Source organism: Myotis nattereri, assembly GCF_964212035.1.
Source record: "Myotis nattereri genome assembly, chromosome: 3".
Classification (NCBI taxonomy): domain Eukaryota; kingdom Metazoa; phylum Chordata; class Mammalia; order Chiroptera; family Vespertilionidae; genus Myotis; species Myotis nattereri.
This window is the reverse complement of record NC_138077.1, coordinates 103,049,868-103,074,323: the sequence shown is the minus strand read 5'-3', so window position 1 is coordinate 103,074,323 and position 24,456 is coordinate 103,049,868. Positions and strand designations below refer to the sequence as shown.

Below are 24,456 nucleotides of genomic sequence, written 5' to 3'. Positions count from 1 at the left end.
CGATTGTGTTTTTTGACCCAGAGTTGGGAGCAGGGAGCTTTTACAAGGATAAAAAGTGGGCACAGAGTATAAAAACCTTACCATCTCTTCTTCAATTTAAGGTGTGCTTTCTGTGTTTTGCCTAAAATCTGATGGAGCATATGCAGTACTTATTTGAAAAATGAAAAGCAAGTACAATTTGAGTGTCCTTATTAACATGCATAATTGAGTGCCTTAAACAAACCACCCCATGTTTTGACTATGAGGAAATCTGGTAATATTCTTTTCATATCTTGATTATTTTTTAAAAATGAGACTATTAAAAATAGTTTCTTTATTAGTACATATACAGTAAAGATATATATATATATATATATATATATATATATATATAAACATGACTTATAAAAATGTTTGAAAAGAACATTGGAAAGATGGGCTGAATGTCTTCCAGCTGGTTAATAGCAAAGAAAGATTGTTTTCATAAGTCATAAGCCAGCAACCATAGCCCATTTTAATTCATTGTTTTTCATAAAATGTGATGTGTAAGTTTTCATTTTATGAATAACTTGTCACTCATTATTATACATTTTAGATAATTTTTTTTATATAGTCCAGTTGCTTTCTAAGAAAGTTGTTTCCCCCTCCCCAGGGAAGAATGTATGTGGCCAGCCTGAGAGAGAGAGAGTGTGTCTTTCTCCCAGGCATCCTGTTTTTTGTCCCTGCCATGAACAGAAGTCGTTGCAACACGTACCCATATCTAGCTTCCCTTGGTCGAGCCCACTTTTTTTTTTTTAATATATTTTATATATATGTATATATTGGTTTCAGAGAGGTAGAGAGAGACAGAGAGACAGACATCAATGATGAGAAAGAATCATTGACCGGCTGCCTCCTGCACAGCCCCTACTGGGGATTGAGCCTGTAAACTGGGCATGTGCCTTTGACCAGAATCAAACCTGGGACCCTTCAGTCCACAAGCCAACACTCTATCCATTGAGCCAAACCAGCCAGGGCTTGAGCCCACTTTTAAAAATACTCTAACACTGGAACACCAGGCTCATGAAGTGGCTTAACCAATCTCTGCAGAGGACGTTATTAAAAATGTATTTATATCATCCTCCAAATACTATCAGAAAAAATTACATTTTTATTGCAAAGTACATAATTTATATCTACTTTCCTTTAAAATGCCATGAGATAGATCAGTGGGTGTCTCCTTTTTCTCCTTCAAATCAGACAGCTTGACTCCCTCACTACAACAGGCCTCTAGCTGTTGCCTGCCTTTAAGTTGGTCTTGATGATCCTGTTGAAAAAACTGCCCATAACTTACTAACTTAATTATTGCATTTAGAGAGGAAACACACCCCTGAGAATTGTCTTGATTGCTGTCTATTTTCTTATTTGCTGCTTAAAATTCTATATTAACTGACCAGGTGAGTGTTTAATTTAAACCTTCTATTTTGGTATGATTGAAAAATGTATGTATTATTTTTTCTTTGATGTCACACAAAAGCATGGAAACTTACATTTTAATTATTATACTAATTGGAGAGTAATGCTCAGTGACGATGCTTACTATCACGGCCTTCCCCCATTTACTCCTCTCATTGTGTAAATGAAAGTTACAACACGCACACAGGGACCTCATTTGAAAGGTGGGAAATCACAGCGTATCTGTGCTTTCGTGCATCATATTTCCCCTCCTGGTTTTGGAAGTTTCTGGGTCATGCTGAGCTTTTAGTGGGATGTGCAATTTCTTACACAAGATTTCTCTAAATGGCTGGCATAGAAAGAAATAAATAATGGGGTCTAAGCACACATTTGCTGCTGACAGTATCAGAGTGAACTCTTTCACATAGTACAAGATTTCCTTGGACTGGCAGCTGAAAGGGGCTCCTGTTTGGCTCTGTGTGTAGGAAATTCTGGCAATGTGGTAAGGTACAAAGCAGACGAAAAATACCAGCATGATGCTGAATATATTGCGGCTGGATTTCCTCTTGACAGAAATGGAATTCTTTCGTGACTTCATGTGGGACTTGAAGATTTTCCTCGTGATGGCAGTGTAGAAAATGATTAGCAGAAGGAACACAATCCAGAAGATGCCCACGAAGATGTAGTTTGATGCCTTGTGCCACTTGAGTCCCAGTTCGTTTTTAAGCTCCATGCATTTCACGTGTGTGCCGTCCTTAGCACTCTGGTTGGTCAGGATAATGTTGGGGATAGCGAGCAGGAGCATCAGCAGCCACACCGTCACTGCCAGGAGTTTGCTGTAAGTCACCGACTGGATGAAAGAAGTCAGGAGAGGCTTCACGATTTTGTAATATCTGTCGAAGCTGATGAGCCCAAAGAACATGATGCTGACGTACATGTTGACGTAGAAGAGCACGGCCGATACCCGGCATACAAACACGCCCAGCTGCCAGGGGCCCAGGCCCGAGTCGCTGAGGATCTTGAAGGGGAAGGTCAGGCTCATCAGGAAGTCGGCAACCACAATGTTCTTGAGATAGACGATGAAGCTCTTGGAGCTGGGCACGTAGCAGAAGACCCACGCCGACACGCCGTTGAGCAGCACACCCGCGATGAAGACCAGCAGGTAAAGCACAGGAATGATTTGCTGTGTTATGACGGGGTTTTGTGAGCAGGACTCCGCAGGAGGCTGAGAGGTGGTGGAATTCAACATTTTGTAACTTCTGAAGGTGCGGCCTGGAAAATGAAGTGAAATATTCACTCAGGGCACTTAGGGCCTTCCAAGTTAATTGCCAGATAATAAAGCAAAAGACAGTGAATAAAGCCCTGACTGGTTTGGCTCAGTGGATAGGGCATTGGCCTGCGGACTGAAGGGTCCCAGGTTCGATTCCGGTCAAGGGCATGTACCTTGGTTGCGGGCACATCGCCAGTGGGGAGTGTGCAAGAGGCGGCTGATCGATGTTTCTAACTCTCTATCCCTCTCCCCTCCTCTCTGTAAAAAATCAGTAAAATATATTTTTAAAAAAAGACAGTGAATATAATCAGACCTGCCACATTCTTGAAATGAAGTTCTTTTATATATTGGACACCCTCCCCTTCTACCTCCCTGCTCTTTTTTTTTTTTAAAGGCAAATACAGAGTAGTCAGGTGACAGGAAAGAAAAATGGGCAAAGCAGGACAGCCTGAGAATCCTAAGCATTTCCTTAAATGACAGTGGTTCCCTATAAAACTCCAAAATTCTAGGACATACTCATTTAAACATAGTCTCAAAAGGTAATAAAATGGAAAGCAGAGAACTAATCTGTTTCTTTTCATTTAATTCAGAGCTTTGTTAATATACTAGGTTTAAGAGCTGTTGATACAGACCTTACTCTTTAGAAAGCCTGCCCTGCACATATTGTGGGCACAGCACAGTGTCTCTGAAGCATACACACCCACTGTAGCCGGTGTTACTAATATGGGGCTCTGGATACCTTTCAAAAGTGAGCTTTTCTCTTTTTTTTTCCCCATTGAAAAAGTGATTTGGAATACCAGCACAACAACAAGTACCGTAGACCTTCTAAGAAATGCTTCCATAGCGCATTTTCAGTCTGCCCTGTTCAGTGCAGAGTCACGGCCCTGGACCTGTGGCCGCTCCAGATGGAGATGTGCAGCAAGTACAGAGTGCATACCGAGTTTTACAGACTTTGTACAAAAAAAGAAAGTAAAATGTCTTAATATTTTTAATATTGACCACATTTGAAGTAATATTTTAGAAATATTTGTTAAACAAAATGTATCAGTAATCTTAATTTTACTTTTTAAGAATATGGCTACTAGAAAAGTTAAAATTACATATGTGGCTTGCATCGTACTTGTATTGGACACCACTGTTGTAGGTATTACCCAGGACCTTCTGTGTTAGGGGCTCCTGCATGTTTTTGCTGATGTCAGCCATACTGATTCAGGGCACAGAGAAGAGTAGAACTGCTTTGAAAGACTATTTGATGCATCAAAGAAAATATTTACTGCCCATCTCATATGTAAAACAACATCTTGCCCTCAGGAAGAAATTCTGACTCTTTACTGCTGAGCTCCCCATTTGGTCTGATGGCCGCTCCCTCCTCCTCCAGTGAATTTCAGCTTTCTGGGACCCTCCCACTCCGCTAGGCTCCACGAATTCTCTCATTTTGGACCTTTGCACAAACTTTCATTTGTGTGGAAACTCCTTTGATACTTTCTTGGCGGGTAACTTTCCTTCATCCTTGAGGCCTCAGCTTGAGTATCAGTTTTGTCAGGAGACTTTTCCACCCAAGCCTTGGAGGGTGCCTGGGTGTGGGCCTCCACCTGTGTACTCAGAGTTCTGTGCCTCTCTCCTGTCACAACACAGCTCTCGGCCTTTGGTTTTTGTTTCTCCTCTTTGTGTAGGCTCCTTTACAGGGGAGAGACCATGTCATGTTTTATCATTGTATTCCTACCATTATATTTAGAATGTTAGGTAGTTAAAGTATTTGTGAAATAAATGAATATGTAATATGGGAATATAAGACATGAAGCCCTCCTCTCAAGAAATGTGTACCTAGTCAGAGGTCAGGGAAGGATTGTGAAGGACTGTGGGTTCCTTGAGGTCAAGGATGTAACTTGTTTGTCTTTGTATTTCTGGTTAAAGCACTGCTTTTCACACAGCGAGTGAAGTCGGTAAAATAAAGGCAGTGTGAGAAAGTGGAACTGTGGGATGTGAAATCCAGTCACATCACAAATAAAAAATCACAATGCAAACTGTGTGCTGCTTGGACACAGATCCTGCCTCTGCGCACCCTTCACACCACATGGCACAACCGAAGCCACTTGACTGCCAGTCCCTGGCCTGCCTTTCGAAGCACATCTTGTCCTGTCCCCTGCATACCTGGTCTGATCATGCTCGTTTACCCTCATTTGCTACTTTGCAGTTGCAGGTCTTCTGTGGCTTTTTTCATGTTTTAGATGAAAAGCAAAGGGCCCACATTTTCTATTTTTAACATCCACTGTGACAGATTCTGTGTCTAGTAATTAATTTTTCTTGTTCCCTGGTGGTCAGATGCAGCTTAGTCTAAGAGCCAGTCTCACAGGGGTATGCTGTCTGCTCCCAGGGGTTCCAGTTCTGGGGACACAGCCCCTCCTCAGCCAGTGTGCTAGAGTTTAAAATATTAAGTAAAAAAAAAGTACATGTTAATGCATTTTGAAGCAGAGGAAATATTAGCTATATAAAATGCAATAATCTAATGAAATAGTGAAGAATTTTCAGAAATCTTTGATAGCCAAATTTTACTTCTTATAGAAACACTAGAGGCCCAATGCATGAAAATTCATACAAGAATAGGCCTTCCTTCCCCTGGCTGCCGGCACCGGCTTCCCTTCGGCACCCGGGACCTGGCTTCCCTCTGGCTGGCAGGGGGAGAGGGGGACTGACCGGGTCTCTTGCTGCCCTGGCCTCGGTTTTCCAGGCCAGAAGGGACAGTCCGAAGTGTTTCATTGTGTCTCTGCCCTCCCTAGGCAGGTTTCATTCTGTCCTCTCACCAGCTCAAGCCCTCCTTCCTTAGGGATTGGGTGGAGTACAGGGCAATCCAAGGCTTACCTCCCAGCACTCTGGGCCTCACAGTAACCCTCTCCCAAAGAAACCCATGGGGCATGGCTTTTGTCCAGGGGAAGTCGCACATTTGGCTCAAGTCATCTGTGCCCCTGTGGTCATCTTGTAGAAGGCTGGGGTACCCACAGGAATCTCTAACTCGCTAGAGGTGGGGAGCAATTGTGGGAAGCAAAGATGCACTGTCTCCCAACAGTCTTTAGTTACCCAGAGCTGGGTGGGGGCCAGTTTGGCACCTTCTTCGTCAGACAGTCCTGGGCTGCTTCCCTCCGGCTGCACCCAAGACCCGGGCTACTTTCATCTAGCTGACGGCAGGCACCCTGGACCCGGGGTTCACTCCGGGCCCGGATTACTCCGTAATACCATCTGGTCTAGTTAGCATATTACCCTTTTATTATTATAGACTAGAGGCCCGATGCACGAAATTCGTGCAAGAGTAGGCCTTCCTTCCCCCGGCTGCTGGCACCGGCTTCCCTCTGCCACCCGGGACCCGGGCTTGCTTCCCTCTGGCCGCCCGCAAACACCTGGCAACTGGGACCCGGGCTGGCTTCCCTCCGGCTGCTGGCTTCGTCTGGAAGGACATCTGGAATGACTCCGGGCTAATTAGCATATTACCCTTTTATTATTATAGATTATAAAAGCCATAACGTATAGACAGTGAAGAATTTCCCAGTAGTGATCTACTGATAGTCACAGTTCCTTTTCTTATAGAATCTGTGTAAAGACATTTTCTCAGTCTTGGGACGTACATTTTTGATCTGCAACATGTCTGCCTGTAGCCTAACACCGAGGGGTATTTCCAGGTTCCTCAGAGTGAGGAGGACCTGAGCATGTGCCCTGGTGCTCACACCACTGCCAGCCCTGCTTCTACTCTGGGGTTGGCAGAAGTGCTGACTAGCCCAGAACCAGAGCAGGCCTACCTCTGCAGTGGATACTCAAGGTGTGCTGGAATGGGTGTTTTCCCTCAAATAATTTGTGGTTTTGGCCTGTTTTTAAGCAATTGCAACAGTTTCCCTTTTAAGATGTTAAGGTTTGAGAAATGCTGGGGGAAGGTATGGGTCATCCCTGTTGCCTGCCCTGCTGTCTGCTTGAATCCAGCAGAGGCGAACATGAGGGACACTCTGCATGAGTAAAAAGCTCAAGGTAAATCCAAGACAGTTCTAGTAGTACTTTTCCAGCTCTTAGGTAGTGTTTCCTTTAGCAGTAGTGTTGATGGTAGGGTATTGTGTCCTGTAGGTACATATTTTACTGCGCTTGATCTTGGAGTCTCGGAGCCTGGCAGCCTTTTTGTATGGTGATAGATTGAGAGATGTGTGAAAAAGGAGCTATCATAAGGCATCTACAGCAAGTGAGGCCAATTTTATATATTGAGACAAAAAGGCAGGGTTATGCGTTGAATGAAAAACAGGACAAGCTTATGAGACATGCATCACTTTGACCTTGAAACATTTGCCCAGGCTCCTTTCCTTATCTTTAGTATAGAGATGATTTAATGCCCAAATAAAGGGACCTACTGAAACTTTAAGTCATTTCGGAAATGAAGACATGCTGATTTTATACAGCACATAAAGATAAATAAGAACCAAATGAACCAGAAAGAAAACAAAGAATGTCTTGGGGTGGCCCAATAATCCTTCCTCGCCTGCCCCATGCTCCCATTTGATTTACTGTTTCTAAGCTCCTTGCTCCAGCCCATTAAAGATAAAGACAGGCAAAGGGAAGGGGAAAAATAGGAAAAGGACCTCTGGGTGATGATCAACTGAAAAAGTGAGCAGTCAGTTTGTGGAGCCATAGCCAGCCCTGCCCCCAAGGCAGTTAATTCTGAGATGATAACTGAATTTCTGTAATGAAAGTGGTCGTTACATTAACCTTGAGCCTTCAGGAATGCAAACACTGCTCACTAAAGATCTCTCTATGTGGCAGAACTTTTAAAAGACACAACTGTATAAGTCTTCAATTTCTCGTAGGTGGAACTCTTCCTTGTTCCTCAAATGCAGGCAAGGGAGAGGAGTAAAATGGCACCAAATGTTTCAGTCTCTGTAGACTATTACTCTGGGTGTTAGGTGACATAATTAAAGAATGTGGTGGAATGGAATTTATAAGCCCAAAGACAGCTCTGTAATAGTGGCCTATGAATTGCTTTCTCTCAACTTCTTTGCACAGCTAGAATACCTAAGTGTTTTCAAGTGGAAGGGTGTTGCATATAACTGTAGGGCTCTCTCTGATGAGAAGAATTTAGTTGACACAGGGCCATGCAAAGCATTGCTCACCCCAGAAATATATTCATCTGAATTAAAACATGCTGAGCCAGGCCGGTGTGACTCAGTGGTTGAACGTCGGCCTTTGAACCAGGAGGTCCCGGTTTGATTCCCGGGTGAGGGCACATGCCCAGTTGTGTCTTGATACCCAGTATGGGGTGTTTAGGAGGCAGCCGATCAATGATTTTCTCTCATCATTGATGTTTCTATCTCTCTCTCCCGCTACCTTCCTTTCTGATGTCAATAAAAATATATTTTTAAAAACCACACATGCTGAGGTCATTACTCATCTTCTGAGTAATTACAGTGACCCATTTTTCTCTTCTATCTGGGCCATCTCCCACCATTCTGATCGTGTGCCTTAATTTTACTTTCTCTGAGGAAGGGAAATTATTCCTTCATGACATTTTGATGAAATTATTAAACCTTGTGATAATACTAGGGGGTTTTTTCAGTTACCTTTAAAAATTTTTTGTATGAAGTTTCTTTTCAATGAAGTAATTTTCAGTGAATGCTTGTCATCTTGAAGTGGCCAAAGTATTTCTTTACAGATGATCCTATGTTGTAGGAGAAAAATGAATTAATTAAGTTAAATGAACACCAGAGTGTTTTTATTGGAGAAGTATGTATGGTAGCAGTGTAAATACTTTAAAAATTCATCTTGTAAAATTGTGCAATATTTCAACATGTTCACTTGGTTTTCTTTTTTTATATATATATTTTTTATTGATTTTTCACAGAGAAGAAGGGAGAGGGACAGAGAGTTAGAAACATCGATGAGAGGGATCGATCAGCTGCCTACTGCACACCCCCCACTGGGGATGTGCCTGCAACTAAGGTACATGCCCTTGACCTGAATCGAACCTGGGACCCCTGAGTCCGCAGGCCGATGCTCTATCCACTGAGCCAAACCGGTTCGGCTGTTGTTTTTCTATACTGGTGGTCTTGGCTGTCAATATTAGTGATTATTGATTTGGTGTGAACTCCTGTGGAAAACTTACAAACTCTTGAGAGTGTTGGACATAAAGTATTTTTAGATCAAGCATGTCAAACTCACGGCCGGCGGACCGCATGCTTCATTAAAACAAAAGGCATGTGGCCTGCTGGCTGCGAGTTTGACATGCTTGTCCTAGATAGAAGTTGTAATAAGATGTCTCCAAATGTTGCCAAGTATCCTGAGGGGACCACGCTGCCCTGGTTGATGACTGCCGGTCTGATGAGAGGGATGTGAGCAGAGATAACACCTGAAAGCATGTTGTCTGGCAAGGAAAGGATGAGTTTGGTTGAGGTTGTCACCTTCTTAAACAGCTCTTCTCAAACTACTGTGCACACATGTTACTTGGGGATCTCGCGGAAATGAACACTCAGATCCCATAGGTCTGTAGTTGGTGTGATGTTAGCCCAATGACCACATTTTCAGTAGCATGTTTTGTTTTTTTTCCAGATCCTGTACACAGGGGACATTTAATAAATATTTGGTGAGGAGGGTAAGAAAAACCTTGTTTTTCTTTACTGTAGTTAGGACTCCAGATAGGAATCAGTTACATTATAGGTACCCCTGAAGTCTAGGATTCTCCTTAGTCTATTCATTCAGATTTCATCATCAATAACTCACTCTCATGGTTTCCTGGAAATGTAATTATGTATTTTATAGAAATCTACTTGAGGATAAGTGATAAAGAAATCTTATATTTTCTGTGATATTCCTAAAATGTCATGAAGTTCTCTTTAGGGAAAAAAAAAGGGGGGGGATGAAGTTCCTTGTGGAGCAACATTACATGTGGTCCACAGTGGTGCTGAGCATGATCTGGTCAGGATGAGGTGTTCTAGCTTCATGGCAGCGCTTAGTCCTGGAGAGGAAGGAGAAGAAGCCTGGTGTAGGGTGGTTGGACTTTTGCTATATTTCTGGTATTTCATCCCTTAAATTTGGAAACCATTATGGCTAAATATTACTACCAGTTAACACTGAGTGATTGGGTACATTGGTTTTGCAAACATTAGTTTTTGCACTTTTATTTTTTATACTTGAAATATTTCATAATTAGAAAGAAATGTATATGGAGAATGAATTGCTTTCAAATCACCCTTTTCTCAGCACCCGCCTCTGATGAGCGTCCTTCTTCCTGTCCTTTGTTCAGTTCTTAGGAAATGACAGTCTGGTGTCTTCTCCTACCTCTTGCCATTCCAAGTCCAAGCATCAAAAGCTTTAACCGATGCCCCAGATCTTTTCATATTTGTCTCCCAGTGACTCTTTTAACACTAGAAAATAGTATAGGTGTGTGTAATCATTGTGTACATTGCTAAATGGAATAAAGCCATTTTCTTATCACTGCTGGTTTTATCTCCCTTGTCCTGATTCTACTCTTTATTTTCCTTTTTGATGCCAGTATGTGATGGTTTCCAGAGCAGTTAGAATGGGTTGAATGGAGGGATTTCTGTAAGGACTGCATTGTCAGTCTTGATATATTTAGTAATAACTTGATATTAAATATTATATATATATATATATTATATATATATAATATTTAATATCAATATATATATATATTTTGTTGTCTAAAGTTTTACGTATGTCTCCTTTTTCCCCAGCTGACCCCCGCCCCCCAGCCATTCCCATCCCGGGCAAGCCCCCACCGCCCCAGTGTCTGTGTCCATTGGATATGCTAAAATTCATGCATACAAGTCCTTTGGTTGCTCTCTAACTCCTCCCCGCCCCTCCCCCTCCACTTGTCAATGGATCTATTCTTGTTCATCAAATTATGTTGATCATTATATCCCACATATGAGTGAGATCATGTGATAAATATTTTATATTTTATCTTTAAAAATCTCTTATACTATTCAATTGTCTTAATTCTAAGTATGTCATCATGTTCCTGGCCTTTCTATTTTTTAAAAAAGATATATTTTATTGATTTTTTTACAGAAAGGAAGGGAGAGGGATAGAGAGTTGGAAACATCAATGAGAGAGAAACATTGATCAGCTGCCTCCTGCACACTCCCTACTGGGGATGTGCCAGCAACCAAGGTACATGACCTTGACTGGAATCGAACCCGGGACCCTTTAGTCTGCAGGCTGATGAACTATCCCCTGAGCCAAACCGGTTAGGGGGCTCCTGGCCTTTCTTATTCCAAGGTCAGTTGGATATTTTAGAATTTCTTGTGTCTTGACTTTTGGTCCTGCCTCTTTCCCCAATGTCCCTGTGGGTTGGTAAATAATATTCTTTGCTTCTAGGCCGAAGACCTCTGTTAAGAGGAAGTTATTACAAGTATGCCAGTTTATTTCGTGGAAATCACTATATTTTTCTCTGTAACTGACCATCCCTCTTGCTTCTCATAAAGTTGTTTCTACTTGCTCCTTATTAAATTCTCACAGTGGCTGGCTCCTTCTGCTCTCCTCGTGGCTTTTGGTCTGTGCTCCCTCTAGCTCAGCTGGGGAAGCTCACTCTCTCCTTCACCTGAAAGAATAACCCTCTTATCTTCCTTCATTGCCCTGAACATTGAATGTTTGACATTCACAGCTTACATAGGCTGCCAGGGACGTCACTTATAATTTATCCTTCTTTCCCCACTTACTTTTCCTAACCTCTCTGTAGCACCTGATGTTATGGATTTCTCCTTGTTGAACTCTTGTGTTCTTAAGATGCATTGTAACCTTTGGCTTCGCATATTCCAGTGGTTCTCAACCTTCCTAATGCCGCTACCCTTTAATACAGTTCCTCATGTTGTGGTGACCCCGGTTTCATTGTTACAAATTGAACATCATTAAAGCATAGTGATTAATCACAAAAACAATATGTAATTATATATGTGTTTTCCGATGGTCTTAGACAACCCTGTGAAAGGGCCATTCGACCCCCAAAGGGGTCGCGACCCACAGGTTGAGAACCGCTGGCATATTCCCAATTTTCTTCCTTTGCCAAGAACTTTTGTTCATTTGCTTATCAGAACATGTTTGCCAGGCACTGTGGAAATCCATCGGCCAAGGGACCTCTCAGGAAGGTCAGCCATGGGCAAACTATGGCCCGCGGGCCGGATCCGGCCCATTTGAAATGAATAAAACTAAAAAAAAAAAAAGACCGTACCCTTTTATGTAATGATGTTTACTTTGAATTTATATTAGTTCACACAAACACTCCATCCATGCTTTTGTTCCGGCCCTCCGGTCCAGTTTAAGAACCCATTGTGGCCCTCGAGTCAAAAAGTTTGCCCACCCCTGGTCTAGAAGGAAGCTGAGCAAAGTGGCACTTCTGGGTGCAGCAGGGGCTGTCATGGGAGGCGGCAGCACGGAAGCAGAACGGGCACCAGCACCAGCACCAGCCAGCTTCAGGAATGGTGAGAGCACGTGACAATGAGTGCGGACAGTGTGCTCCCTCCAGTTAGTCAGGCATCGCGGGAAAAGGGGGGAGTTTTGGGCAGAGAGTGCTACTAGGTACATTCACCAAGACTCTTGAAGTGATGGCACAGTGGGGGGGACATGGATTGCCTGAAATTTGGGGTAACACAGTAGAGTCTTGCCAGTGAGTTTCTTTTACCTCTATCATGCAAGTAAGCGCACAGATGCTTAGAATGCCAAGTAACTCACCAAAAGCAAATTGGGCAGCTAACACGTGACTAGACAAGTTCAAACTCAGATCAGTTCAGCTCTAGGCCAATGGGGCTGTATGGGCAGCATATTTTGTGCTTGTTTATGAGTCTGAGCATGTTCACAGGCCCTTCAGCAGTCTTCTGCAGTCTTGCCTTTAGAAGTCACTTAGACCCTATTTTTTAAGAGAAGACGCATGTGTGTGTGGGAGTTTGTGAGTGTGTGTGAGTTTGTGAGTGTGTGTGACCTGCTTTTGATCAGGGTTTTCAGTGGCTACAGGTGTGGATTCCTTCACTCTCTCCAGTTAGTCTCCAGGTGCCACAGCATGGAGAACCTCCGTTTTATTTGCCATTTTCTAAAAGTAGAAATGTGTTTCTGACTTTTGATTTTGACTCAGCTTTCTATGTCCTGCACTGATGTCCAAGTAAAGGCATGGAATCAACTGTTCACAGTGGAGTTGAGAACAAAAGACATTAACCGGCAGGGGTGGAGCCTGCACTGGGACCCAGAGCTGCTGCAGGGGTTCAGGTGCCTATGCACTGGTTCCCTGGGCCCTGGAGTGGGGATGTCTCTGCTTGCTGCTGCTGCTCACTTTTGTGAATCCTCAATCAGCTCTGACTTGATTTTCCTGACTCCTGGCCACCATGGCCCATTGACTTCCCCTTCAGTTAGAGTCTAGGTCAGCCGTGGGCAAACTACGGCCCGCGGGTTCGGCCCGTTTGAAATGAATAAAACTATTGAAAAAAAAGACCGTACCCTTTTATGTAATGATGTTTACTTTGAATTTATATTAGTTCACACAAACACTCCATCCATGCTTTTGTTCCGGCCCTCCGGTCCAGTTTAAGAACCCATTGTGGCCCTCGAGTCAAAAAGTTTGCCCACCCCTGGCTAGGTCATTGACAAAATGCTTGAATTTAACTCATAATTGGATGAATGATATTGTCACATACTTTGAGAAACTGCTAGTTCTTACATTAGAAATATCCCCATGTGTTTGTTAAGCTGAATTGCAGTACCTAGGAGCTTCCTCTTTACCAAGGCATAAGCTTGACTCTGTTTTGACTGCCAGGTCCTTCCTGGGCCTCCTATTCAGACTCTAAAACTCACAAAGATCAAAACCCTCAGTTGTTGTTACAAACAGAGCCAACTTTTGATTATGCGTGATAATGGGCAGAGTAATGGTTAATGGCTAAAAGCTGATAAAGCCCAAACTGAGTCTTAACTTTTAATTCCAACCACTTCCCCTAAAACACTTTTAGCAGAACTTGTAGCAAGGCATAAGACCAGTACATTTAAGAACTTGGATCTGTCTTCATTTCTTGTGGTTGGACAGATGCATCATGGGAGCTGCTGAAGAGGGCAAGGTGTGGCGCAGGCATCAAACTTTTAGGGCCATGAAAATGGCTCCCCATCACTAGCCTCCAAACCATCTGGAGTGTCAGGATTGTTTTGTGGGGATTTTTTGTCTATGATTTTTGGTATAGCCTAGGGTTTCACAACCTTGGCACTGTTAACATTTTTTGTTCCAGTTCTTTGTGGTCAAACTGTCCTGTGCATTGCTTAGCTGCATCCCTGGCTCTGTCCATTAGGTGGCAGAGAGTTCTTTTAGATCAAAGAACTCTCCAGGCAGTTCGAAATGCTCCCAAGTTGAGATCTACTGGAATAGCCCATTAATGGTAGGTGGGTTTGATATCATTTTGATATAGGAAGAGAATTTATTCAGCTCTTTTGTTGCTGCTAAAACTTAACTGGATATTGAATAACTCATCAACAGTGAGTAATTCATATGCTTTGGCTTTGCAATGTGAAGTAAGCTTTCTTGACTGCTTTGTTGGGGGCAGATAGTGCACGATAATGTTGTATGCAGGAACCTTGGTTAGACAGTGGCTCAGTTTCTTACTACCTGTGATACCAGGATGGTTACTAACTGTGTCTGTGCTTCAGTTTTACATCTCTAAAATGAGGGGGTAGTGCTTGCTACGTCACAGGGCTCTGTTCCTGTAAGAATCACATCCCTGGTGACCGGCAGTGTATTCTCAGAGGAAGGAACACTGGGGGTTCAGTGAGTGTCTCAGATGGCAGCAGAATGATCAGATGTTTCTGGGACTCAGTCTGCCAGACTTCCCCGGGGCCAGGCTCCACACAGTCCCCTAGTTGTCCACGCTGATTTGAAGCTGATGTTCTTCTGCACTGTGATTCAGGGCTGCAGAGGCCCGAGCCTTTTCCTGCCCTTAGACCTCCTTGGGGTGTCTGACCCAGCAGTGCTTGCATCGGGGAGGTGAAGGGGCTGTGCTTCTTATGGTCCCTCTGTTCTGGGTCCTCTCAGCTGTGGGGAGTACGTGTGAAGTCCAGAGGACTTTATTCTCATATTCATCAATTCTATACAAGCCTGTGATTTTGGTGAGAGGGGTGTAGATGTGTAGATCTAGGAAAATTCCAACTTCAGAGCTTTGGGAACTGATTCCTTTGTCTGGAATTAGACTGAACCCTTGGATTGCTGACTTTTTCCAGGCTATTCTTTCTTAGCACTGTTTTGGAATACATGGTTCTATTCCCTGGGGCCAGGCAAGGAAATGACCTCTTTTTGCCTCACTGGGATGGTGTTTGCATTTTCCAATTAAGCACGCAGTACTCAGCTTTCCAGATTTTGGGGCTCCGAGCATTAATGCATGTCCCTTTGCTGTGGGGGTGGGGAAGATTTTCATTTCTGAGAAACGAACAGCTTTAACTACTTAGCTAAATATCAACCACCTGTATGTTTGTTCTAGATTCAGGCTTATGTAGCCAAAGAAAAATAATATAAATATCTAGGACTTGAGGTGGGAGTGGGAATATAGCAGAGAAGTGATTCCAACACACTTTAAACCTAAATTATTTTGTACTTTCTACCTGTTGGAGGATTCAGTAACCTTTGATTTTAATAAAATATTGTGATAATGACTTATAAATTGGGCAGTTCCTTAAGTGAATTTTTATTTTGTTAGACACAACATGTGACAACAAAGCAAGTGTATTCATTTCAAAATGTGTAGGACTTAAATTCAAAAGATGTGTTTCTGTGCAGCCTAAAGGTGGTGCTCAGAGTGCATGCGAAATGAAGGAGCGGTGCTCTGTGAATCCTGAGCCCACAGGTTGGGTCGAATGCACATGTCTGTTTTAGATCTTTCCGTTTGACATGGTCACTTGCAGATTCTTTTCAATAAACATAGTCGACCCTTCGTATCCATAGTTTCACATGCATGGATTCAATCAGCCACCGTGTACAACAGTATGTTCACATTCACAACATGGTTTTCCAGCCATGGATTGATTGAAACACTGTTTTTGATCTGAACTGCAGATGTAAAGGACCAGCTATAGCTGCTGGGGAGCCACGAGTCATTTACAGGTTGTCAGCTGCATGGGGATTGGCACCCCTAATGCCCACGTTGTTCCAGAGATAGCTGTGTTTCGCTTTTCCAAAGGATTTCAATATGTCGGTCAGGTACACTGTAATAGCCCTCCCAAGGGAGCTGTTAGATGCCATTTCATTATTGCTTTAGATGCAATATCTGTCTAATGTTTGAGAGTAACCAGCACTCCTGTCCCCTGGCTCGGGCACTGCAATGCTGTGCTCACTGCTGCCTCCGACCAGGACCAGTCCTGGTTGCCTCCCGCATGTGAGAGAGACACACGGATTCGTTGCCTTCCGCACACACCCCAATGGGCTGGGGATAGAACCTGCAACTCAGGTACATGCCCTTAACCTGCGACTCTTTGGTGTGTGGGCCAAGACAGTAACCACTGAGAAATACCAGCCAGGGCTATCTTCATTTTTAAAGGTGTATTTTGATAAACAAGAGTTACTAATTTTAATTTAGTCAAATTACTATTTTTTCAAATTACTGCTTTTTGTATCAAAAGAAAAATTTTCTGTCTCAAAGTTTAAAATTATGTCTCTCACAATACCATGTGTGGAACCATGGGGGTTCTTGACCCCCTCTCAAGGTCTTCAATTACCTAAAGAGTACTCACTTGTTATTTGCCTATTTTACTCACTTTGCCGACATTTGTACTAATGCTACAAGAAGCCATGGTCTAGGCCACGTCTCCACTGTCCCTTAGTCATTGCACATCTTGTCACACAGTCTTAGTAAACAAACAAACAAAAGGCAGGTTCACTTTAGAATGTCCTTAATGATGTAATATATGTTGTTAATTTGATTCAATCTTACCCCTTAGATATGTGTCTTTTAAATATTTTTTAACATGTACACCTGAAACCTGTATAATTTTACTAACCAATGTCACCACAATAAATTCAATAAAAAAGAAAATGTAAGTAAATAAATATGTAAATAAATTTTTGTGACAAAATAGGAATTGTTCATGAGCGCCTCTGCCACATGTGATGGTTGACTAGAGGTACAGCATCAAGTGGGTGTTTAGCTGAATTAGATGCCTTTTTTTTGGAGCACCGTTTTTACTTAAAAGAATAACATGCAAACAATAGTAATTCAGACTTGGCTATTTGGAAGATATCTTCTCAAGAATGAGTAAACTTAGCCTTCACACCAAGGTAAACAATTAGCAGTACTTATTAACACTTAGATTGAGATTAGTGCCAACATTAATGCAATTTTTGATACTACATAATGAAAAATTCTGCATGAATGTACACCTCTGAGTGACCAATGACTAATTATATGATGTTATAAAATCTAGCATGGGTGAAAGAGTCATTCAAAGACAGAGTTAGACTAAGGGTTTTTAATGTAACACAAACATTCATTGATATGGGTTTAGATTCCACATGGGATCCAATCTTTAAAAAACTGCCAATGTTGAGTTTTGGTGTGGTACCAAAGAAGAAAATCCAAAAGGCTGTTAAATAAAACACTGCTTCCTTTTCCTATTATGTATCTGCACAAAAATTTGTGCACATGATGGGGGGGCAGTCCCTCAGCTCGGCCTGCTCCCATTGCAGTCCAGGACCCCTTGGGGGATGTCCACCTGTCGACTTAGGCCCACTCCCCGGGGGATAAGGCCTAAGCTTGCAGTCAGACATCCTTCAGGCAGCCAGGGAGCCCTCAGGGGATGTCTGACTAAAGGCTTAGGCCCCCAAGGGAGCTATGATGAGGGAAGCTGGGGTGACAGAGGAGCCACGCTGCCCTGACCCAGGCCGCCCTGGGTTGGGTTGCACACGGGACGCCCGGGTGGGCCAGTGGATCACTGCTGCACTGCCCGGCCGCCCTGACACCCCGGGTTGCAGAGAGCAGGCCCAGATGGCGGCAGGGCAGGCAGGATGGCGCTGACTCGCCCTGCCTGCAGTATGCAAATTAGCCGCCATATTTGTTGGTTAATTTGCATATCATGCTGATTAGCCAATGGGAGGCATAGTGAAGGTACGGTCAATTACCATGTTTGTCTATTAGATAGGATGTGAGATTTGATTTTTTTCATTATACTCTAACTAAACCTATATTTTAATGTTGAATGTAGCAGTAGATATGAGATTCTAAGGTCAGATGTTAAAGAGATATGCAAAAATATAGAATAAAACCACTTCTGCAACTAAAACCTTTTTTTGAAATATGGTGATTTTTCATAAAAATATGCTATTTGTGTTAAAATTTGATGCTATCATTTAAGTGAATTCAAAATACATATTTATAAATTTTTCAATTGTAATTTCTAATATAATAAGTATTGCTAGTATAACTTACACAACAAAAGATCTTTGGGCTCCTCAGTAGTAGAAAAGGGATCTTGAGACCAAAAGTTTGAGAATTCCTGGTGAAAATTTATTTTACTTTATTTTCCTATAAGATTTTTGGGGGGGTTAATTTGCTTATTTTTCTGTATATAACAAAATGGGACTCAAGACTTTTGTGAAGAAGAATTACATTTTTTTTTTTTAATGTGAAACTTCCAACTCAGATACCTTTCATTTAAATTTTTCTTGAGGTTTTTTTTTTGTTTGTTTGTTTGTTTTAAGGTTGTCTGGTTTTCCATCTATTCACCAAACATGTGAATGAAGCAAATCACCTGAGTGTCTTTCTGGACTTCTTTCTGCAGGGAACCACCATGTATGGGACTAATGAGCCGGACTCAGGTCTTCAGCCCCCTCACGGCCAGGCCCACTGTCTCACCATGAAGGACTGGCCTGCCAGTTTCCAGTGTTGGCCACTTATGTTAATAGGCTCTCATGTCTCATGAGCACCACTTATGTGCTCATGATGCCCAGTTTCCTGCTGGAGTGACAACAGGGTAAATTAGGAGAAGTATTCATTTCCCCTTATTTTGTGATTTCTTTTTTGGCTCCACGAGTGCCAGATTCTAACTCAAACATTTTTTTGTGGAATTTTACCATTGCTAGTACTACTTCTAACAAATAAGTTCTTAGCAAGAATGGGGGAAGGAATTCCATTTTTAATTAAATAGCTGCTATGTTCTTGGTATTAGCATGACTCAGTTGGTATCTTTGTAGCTCTTTGTGGGTGATAGCTTTATCATGATGTTATAGATAACTAGAGGCCTGTTCACGAAAAGATTCGTGCAATAGGCCTTCTCTTCCCCTGGCTGCCAGCACTGGTTTTCCTCCGGCACCCAGGACCCAGGCTTTCGCTCTGGCCAGAGCTGCCTTCAGTCTTCGCTGCTCTGGCCGGAGCCGCCTTCAGTCTTTGCTCCGCCGCTTTGCACCTACGTATGCAAATTAACCACCATCTTTTTTGGAGGTTAATTTGCATATCTCACTGATTAGCCAATGGGATGCGTAGCGAAGGTACGGTCAATTACCATGTTTGTCTGTTATCAGATAGGATTATTAGATAGGATGGGACAGGAGAAGATCAAACATGCAAAAGAGCTAAAAAACAATAACAAAAAAGTAGCTCAGTGTCACAGTTCAGCTGTTTATCTGTAAAGTGCCTGCTTTTTCCACGAGATTGCCTCTAAAAGTCTGAGTCCCAGTAACATTGAGTCTCTTATACAGTGTGATTATTGCCATTGTTGTGAAAACAGCTAGCTAAGGGACAGAGCAGGCTTGGGTACTCTTGCATCTCTAACTTGTGTTTATGTATAAATCACAGTTTTTATTGGGCATATTCATCTCCTTAGGTCAGAGGAAACATGGGTTCAGTGAAAGGACATTAGACTTGAAGCCAGATGACTTTTCCCCAAATACCATCCTTGTCCTTATTAGCTGTGTTGTCTTGTTCAAGTCACTAAACCTCTCTGGACCCTCATTTCTTAATCTGTAAAGTAAAGCCAGTAATAGAAGGTCTTTCCCAATGTAATTTGGCACTGGAAACCCCCAATTTTGATATTAGTATTTGTGCAAAGCCTTTAAAAGCAGGGGACTATACCTATGGGGACAATTAGAAGTCCGCATCTCACAATCATGTAAAATTATGTAAATCATCATTATCGGTGTTCTGACCCCTTGACTTCTGGGACTGCCTTTTGAGACTGATTCTTTATTATTGTGTTGAGTCACATGAAATTGCTGACAAATTGACTTTTTTTATCGAAAAAATGGCAGTTTTATAGGGTTAATGCTAATACATTTAATAGTTATAAGTAAAATTATATATCAGTGGTTAAAAAAAAATCTATATAATTGTACCAAAGGGTATATTGGGGAAAGTATGCCTAGATCTTTGTTATATTTTCCAAAAAAAATTTTACTCTGGAGTTTTTCTCAGAATGTCTTGATGACATATGGTAATCTCTCGCAACCAGTGAAATGTGTTGAAGAACGTGATAAAGGGTCTTTCCCTAGAATTGGTGGTACTGATGCGGAGATACAAGTTGAAAATGCTAGTTGATTCATTTTAATTACAGTAAGTGGGAGATCTGTGTCTGTATTTGAATGTCTGTGTGTCTGTGTAGAGAGAGATTTTCTCCTGTGAATGCTTTCTTTAAGTGGGGAATGCTGGCAAGAACAATTGTAGATATAAAATGAGTTAGACGACTTAGGAGGTTGCAGTTTCTCCACTTAAAGTCATTTGTTAAAAAGTCAGAGCTTTTAAAAAATACTAAATTGAATGGTTTTAAAAATAATTTTCACGGCAGAGAGTGAGGTGCTTGCAGTTGGTTAAGTATCCTCTGGAAGTCTTGCTTCCCTGGCAGTGTTCTTATAATTTCTCTGGAAAATGAGGTTCTTTAAAAATTATTTTGTCTGGAAAATAAACTGGAGTGGATTCTAATCACAAATTAAGTTTTTAAATAAGCTATTAGCCTAGATTTTATGGAATTTACTATTCAGTTTCTAGAAAAACGAACATAGAACAAGTTCCACAAATTATGTTCTTTGTCCTTGCCATCCACAAATTAAAGCTAACAAGCTATCCATGCTTGATTTTTAAATGTTTGTGAAATCGCAGAGCAAGAAATCAGAAGTTAAGAATCAAGAACGTGGAAATCAAAACCTAAGACAGTAATAGGAGCTAAAACAGCAACTATGAGGAATATTTAATTCCTGTTTCTTTCCCTTGAAAAGCAGTGACTCACCATTAGATCCACAGCAGTGGCCCAGGCGTTTAGCGGTTCAGAGAAGACTTTAAATGCTTCCTTGCGTGAAGCATTTCACCTTTGGTTTCAGTTTTTAGTGAGATTGTGGCCTTTTGTGCTCTTAAACCAAACATTCTGGTTTTCTTTTTTTTCCCTGTGCATTTTAGTTTTTCATTGGACTCCCTTAGCCCTGAGGGTTACGTCATGCCCCAGCTGTATTGGTGCTCTTTATCACATCCCAAACTGGTTTTAACTCACTATCCCCATACACACAGCATTGTCTTATATTTTACAAGCAATGAGTTTACAATTTTTTTAAAGTAGGAATTTCTACAGCCTAATGCATGAGCCCATTGAAGAAAAGCCTGCTTCTTGAAATTAAAAAGAACATTTACAGGGAAAGTTAAGTTAGTCTTTGAAAAGTCTAATCTCACTGGTAAATCTGTCACTTGTCATCCCATCCATTAAGAAATTTGGGGGATATTAAAAGCACAAAAAGCCATGTTACATTGAAATCACAATGGTCTTTAAATATACTCAACAATGGTTGGACTTTCCTTACTTACCAATTTTTCAAGTCCCTTAGGGTCTCTGTAGACAAGATTGGGTCAGCGACTGTGACATCTGATGTTGAGGGAAATATACTTTGCTTTCTGCCTGGGCTGCTCGTGTTGACCAGTGGAAATGCTGCATTAGCTCTCAAACCAAAACATTTAAAGTGCTCTATGAAATGCTGACTTCCTGCCAATGGTTTGAATGTCAAGTACTACAGATGTCCAGTCCTTTTTGGAGCCCAGATGTACGATGTGCTTGTACAAGTTGGATCTGATTTGTGCTTAGGGTTACAAATTACAAATTATCGAGGTCTGAGCCAGCAATAACTGGGATTAAACTGGGTGCAGGGGGAGAGGAGAGGGCGACCCCCAAGTGAGAACTGCACCCTGATGAGGCTCCGTCTTTCCCATGCCTAGCTCTGACCTCTTCCTGTGAAGCTGTTGTAAGAATAGCTTCTATATTTATTGGGAAGTTTTTTCAAGTTTTAATTCACATGGCTTCAACTAACTCCTTAAAATTTGTTGGAAACCCGAAAAATATTTGAGAGTAAAACAGACCAGAGCATTTCCCATTTCAGTATCAGGGAAAGAAGTGGGGAGGCTGTGCAAGTACGTGTTTACCTGAGCATTGTTTTTGTTGTTAATCCTTACCCGAGGATATTTTTCCATTGATTTTTAGAGAGAGTGGAAGGGAGGGGAGAGACACAGAGAGAGAAACATTGATGTGAGAGAGACACATCGATTGGTTGCTTCTTGTATGCTTCCCGACCAGGGCTGGGGATCAAGCCTGCAACCAAGGTACATTGTGCTTGATGAGAATTGAACCCAGGACCCTTCAGTCTGACGGCTGACACTCCACCCACTGAGCCGAACTGGCCAGGGCCACCTGAGTGTCTTGATCAACCAAGGCCAAGGTAACAACCAAATCAGAAGAAAGATTGTAAGGACCTCAGGCTGTTTACTTAGTGCCTGGTCTAGTCTGGCTCTGATTCTGACATACCCGTTGAATTGGTTCTGTTAGGTCTCTTCATCTGTCTTCAGGTTACTCCCACCTCCCTTAAGTTTTCCCATTGATTTTTAGAGAGAGTGGAAGGGAAGGGGAGAGAGCACCCTGTTTGACCCCAGTTTCTGGATTATTTTTTATTTAACGGATTGTTGCCAGGACTCTGTATTCTTACATGGCACTCTGGATTGATGCAATCATAGTTTGTCTCTCAGGGGGACGGGCCCGGCTTTCCTGTGTTCTGTTTACTTAGAAGTCATCCAACTTTGGACCTATATCATTACCTTCACTTGTTTTGTCAGTTTCTTTCCCTTTGCATTGGGGTAGCATGCTCATTGTCAATCATGCTTATTATCATTATCAAACAAAAGAAAACCCCTCAAAACTTCCCCTTGACCGTGAGTTCCTCTTGTTTGGTACTGTAGTCTACTTGTCACCCAAGCTCAAAGCCACTAAATTCTCCTTCACTATCTCATCACTCCTATGCAGACACTCACCAAAACCTGATGATTTTTTTTAACACCTAAATATTTCTTGTGTATGATTTTCTCCAAACCTAAGGTCATTTTTCTGCTTATATTCCCTGCCTCCAGTCTATTCCCCACCCACAGTATATGCCCCCAGTCACCCATGGGAGGGATACTTCTAAAAGACAAGTATGGCCATGTCCTTTTGGTGGGTCCTTCTCCCTTACAAGGTAAGTTCATGCTGTTAGACCTGGCAGACCTGGTGTGCGTGACTGACACTCTCATCTCTGCCCTGACTCACCTTGAGCTTGACCCAACAGCAGCACTGACCTTTTGGTACTTCCTGCAGTTATCGATGGCCTTGCCTCCTTGCGTGGGCTCATGCTTTTCCTCTACCTGAACTCACTGTCTGGAATAATTCTCTCCTTCCACCTGGTTCATCCTGAATTTGAGCTTTGTTTCTAGAATGTCAGCCTCATTTTTTATTCTCTTCACATACATCTGCTCTATTTATATCTGCTTTCTGTTTACATGGAGTCATCTTAAAAATTAAATGTTTGGCTTCAGCCTAAGCAAAAATACATTCGAAATGACAGATTTTATGCATCTCTTCACTAGTTAACCAAGTAATATTAGTCACTTCTGTGAGCAAGGTGCTATGGGGGCCCGCGGTGCTCCTGAGGGGTGTGCCCTCTTTGGGAATGGTCTGTCCTCATTTCTCCCAGCGGGACAGGGAGCTGTTGAAGCAGAGCATTATCGTCTCAATTTTAATCTGCAGTACCTACCTCTTTTACTCATGGAATTAAAATAATAAAAAAGAAAAAAATAATACAAAAGTAAAGATGTGTTGATTTCTTAATTTTCTCTTCCAGGTTTTACTTATAGCACTTGGTTTCTTTCATAAATGAGACTTCTAAACATTGATAAAGCCAAAGTAAAAGTTAATACGTTCACTTTTATTTTGGAAGGCTTGGGATCCGTGACATAAAAACAAACTGTCTTTTATAAATATTCAGTTTTCTATGCAGGGATAGGTTTGTTTATTTGTAATACAGTAACTGCTAGAACTAGCTCAGATACAAAAACAAAACAAAAAACTTGAGTCATATGTGTGTATTTTAATCAAAATCAATACTTGGGGGCTCTGGCCAGGTGGCTCAGTTGGTTAGAGCATTGTCCCAATATGCCAAGGTTGTGGGTTTGACCCCTGGTCAAGGCTCATATAAGAATCAACCAATGAGTACATAAAAAACTGGAACAACAAATTGATGTTTCTCTCTCTCCTTCTCCTCTTCCTTCCCTCCCCCTTCTTCCTTTCTCTCTGTAAAATCAATAAATAAATTAAAAAATTTTAAAAATCTGTTCTTCGTTATGGGCAGATCAAGCTTGATTCAATTTCATCACATTAAATAATGAAGACAGTGTTGGAAGTCGAAAGTATTATACAAGAATGTCAAAGGAAAAAAATTTAATGGAACTTGTACGTTTATAGTGGCATTCCATTTTGTAGGCTGACTGGAGAGCGGTGGGGAGGGGGTACCT

At 41.9% G+C, this 24,456-nt stretch overlaps 2 protein-coding genes across 2 annotated transcripts in view; one reads left to right on the top strand and one right to left on the bottom strand.

The window, feature by feature from the left end:
- Positions 1 to 24,456, top strand: part of MED12L (mediator complex subunit 12L) — a gene marked incomplete at its 3' end in the record, with an annotated part of 370,596 nt that overhangs the window by 163,627 nt on the left and 182,513 nt on the right. The window lies entirely within an intron of this gene.
- P2RY14 (purinergic receptor P2Y14) lies at positions 1,646 to 21,569 on the bottom strand (the record flags this gene model as incomplete). Its single annotated transcript, XM_081087431.1, has 2 exons — positions 21,453 to 21,569; positions 1,646 to 2,685 (listed from the first exon to the last, which is right to left on the bottom strand). The coding sequence occupies exon 2, from the start codon at positions 2,660 to 2,662 to the stop codon at positions 1,646 to 1,648; it is 1,017 nt and encodes a 338-aa protein (XP_080943557.1). The 5' UTR covers positions 2,663 to 2,685; positions 21,453 to 21,569.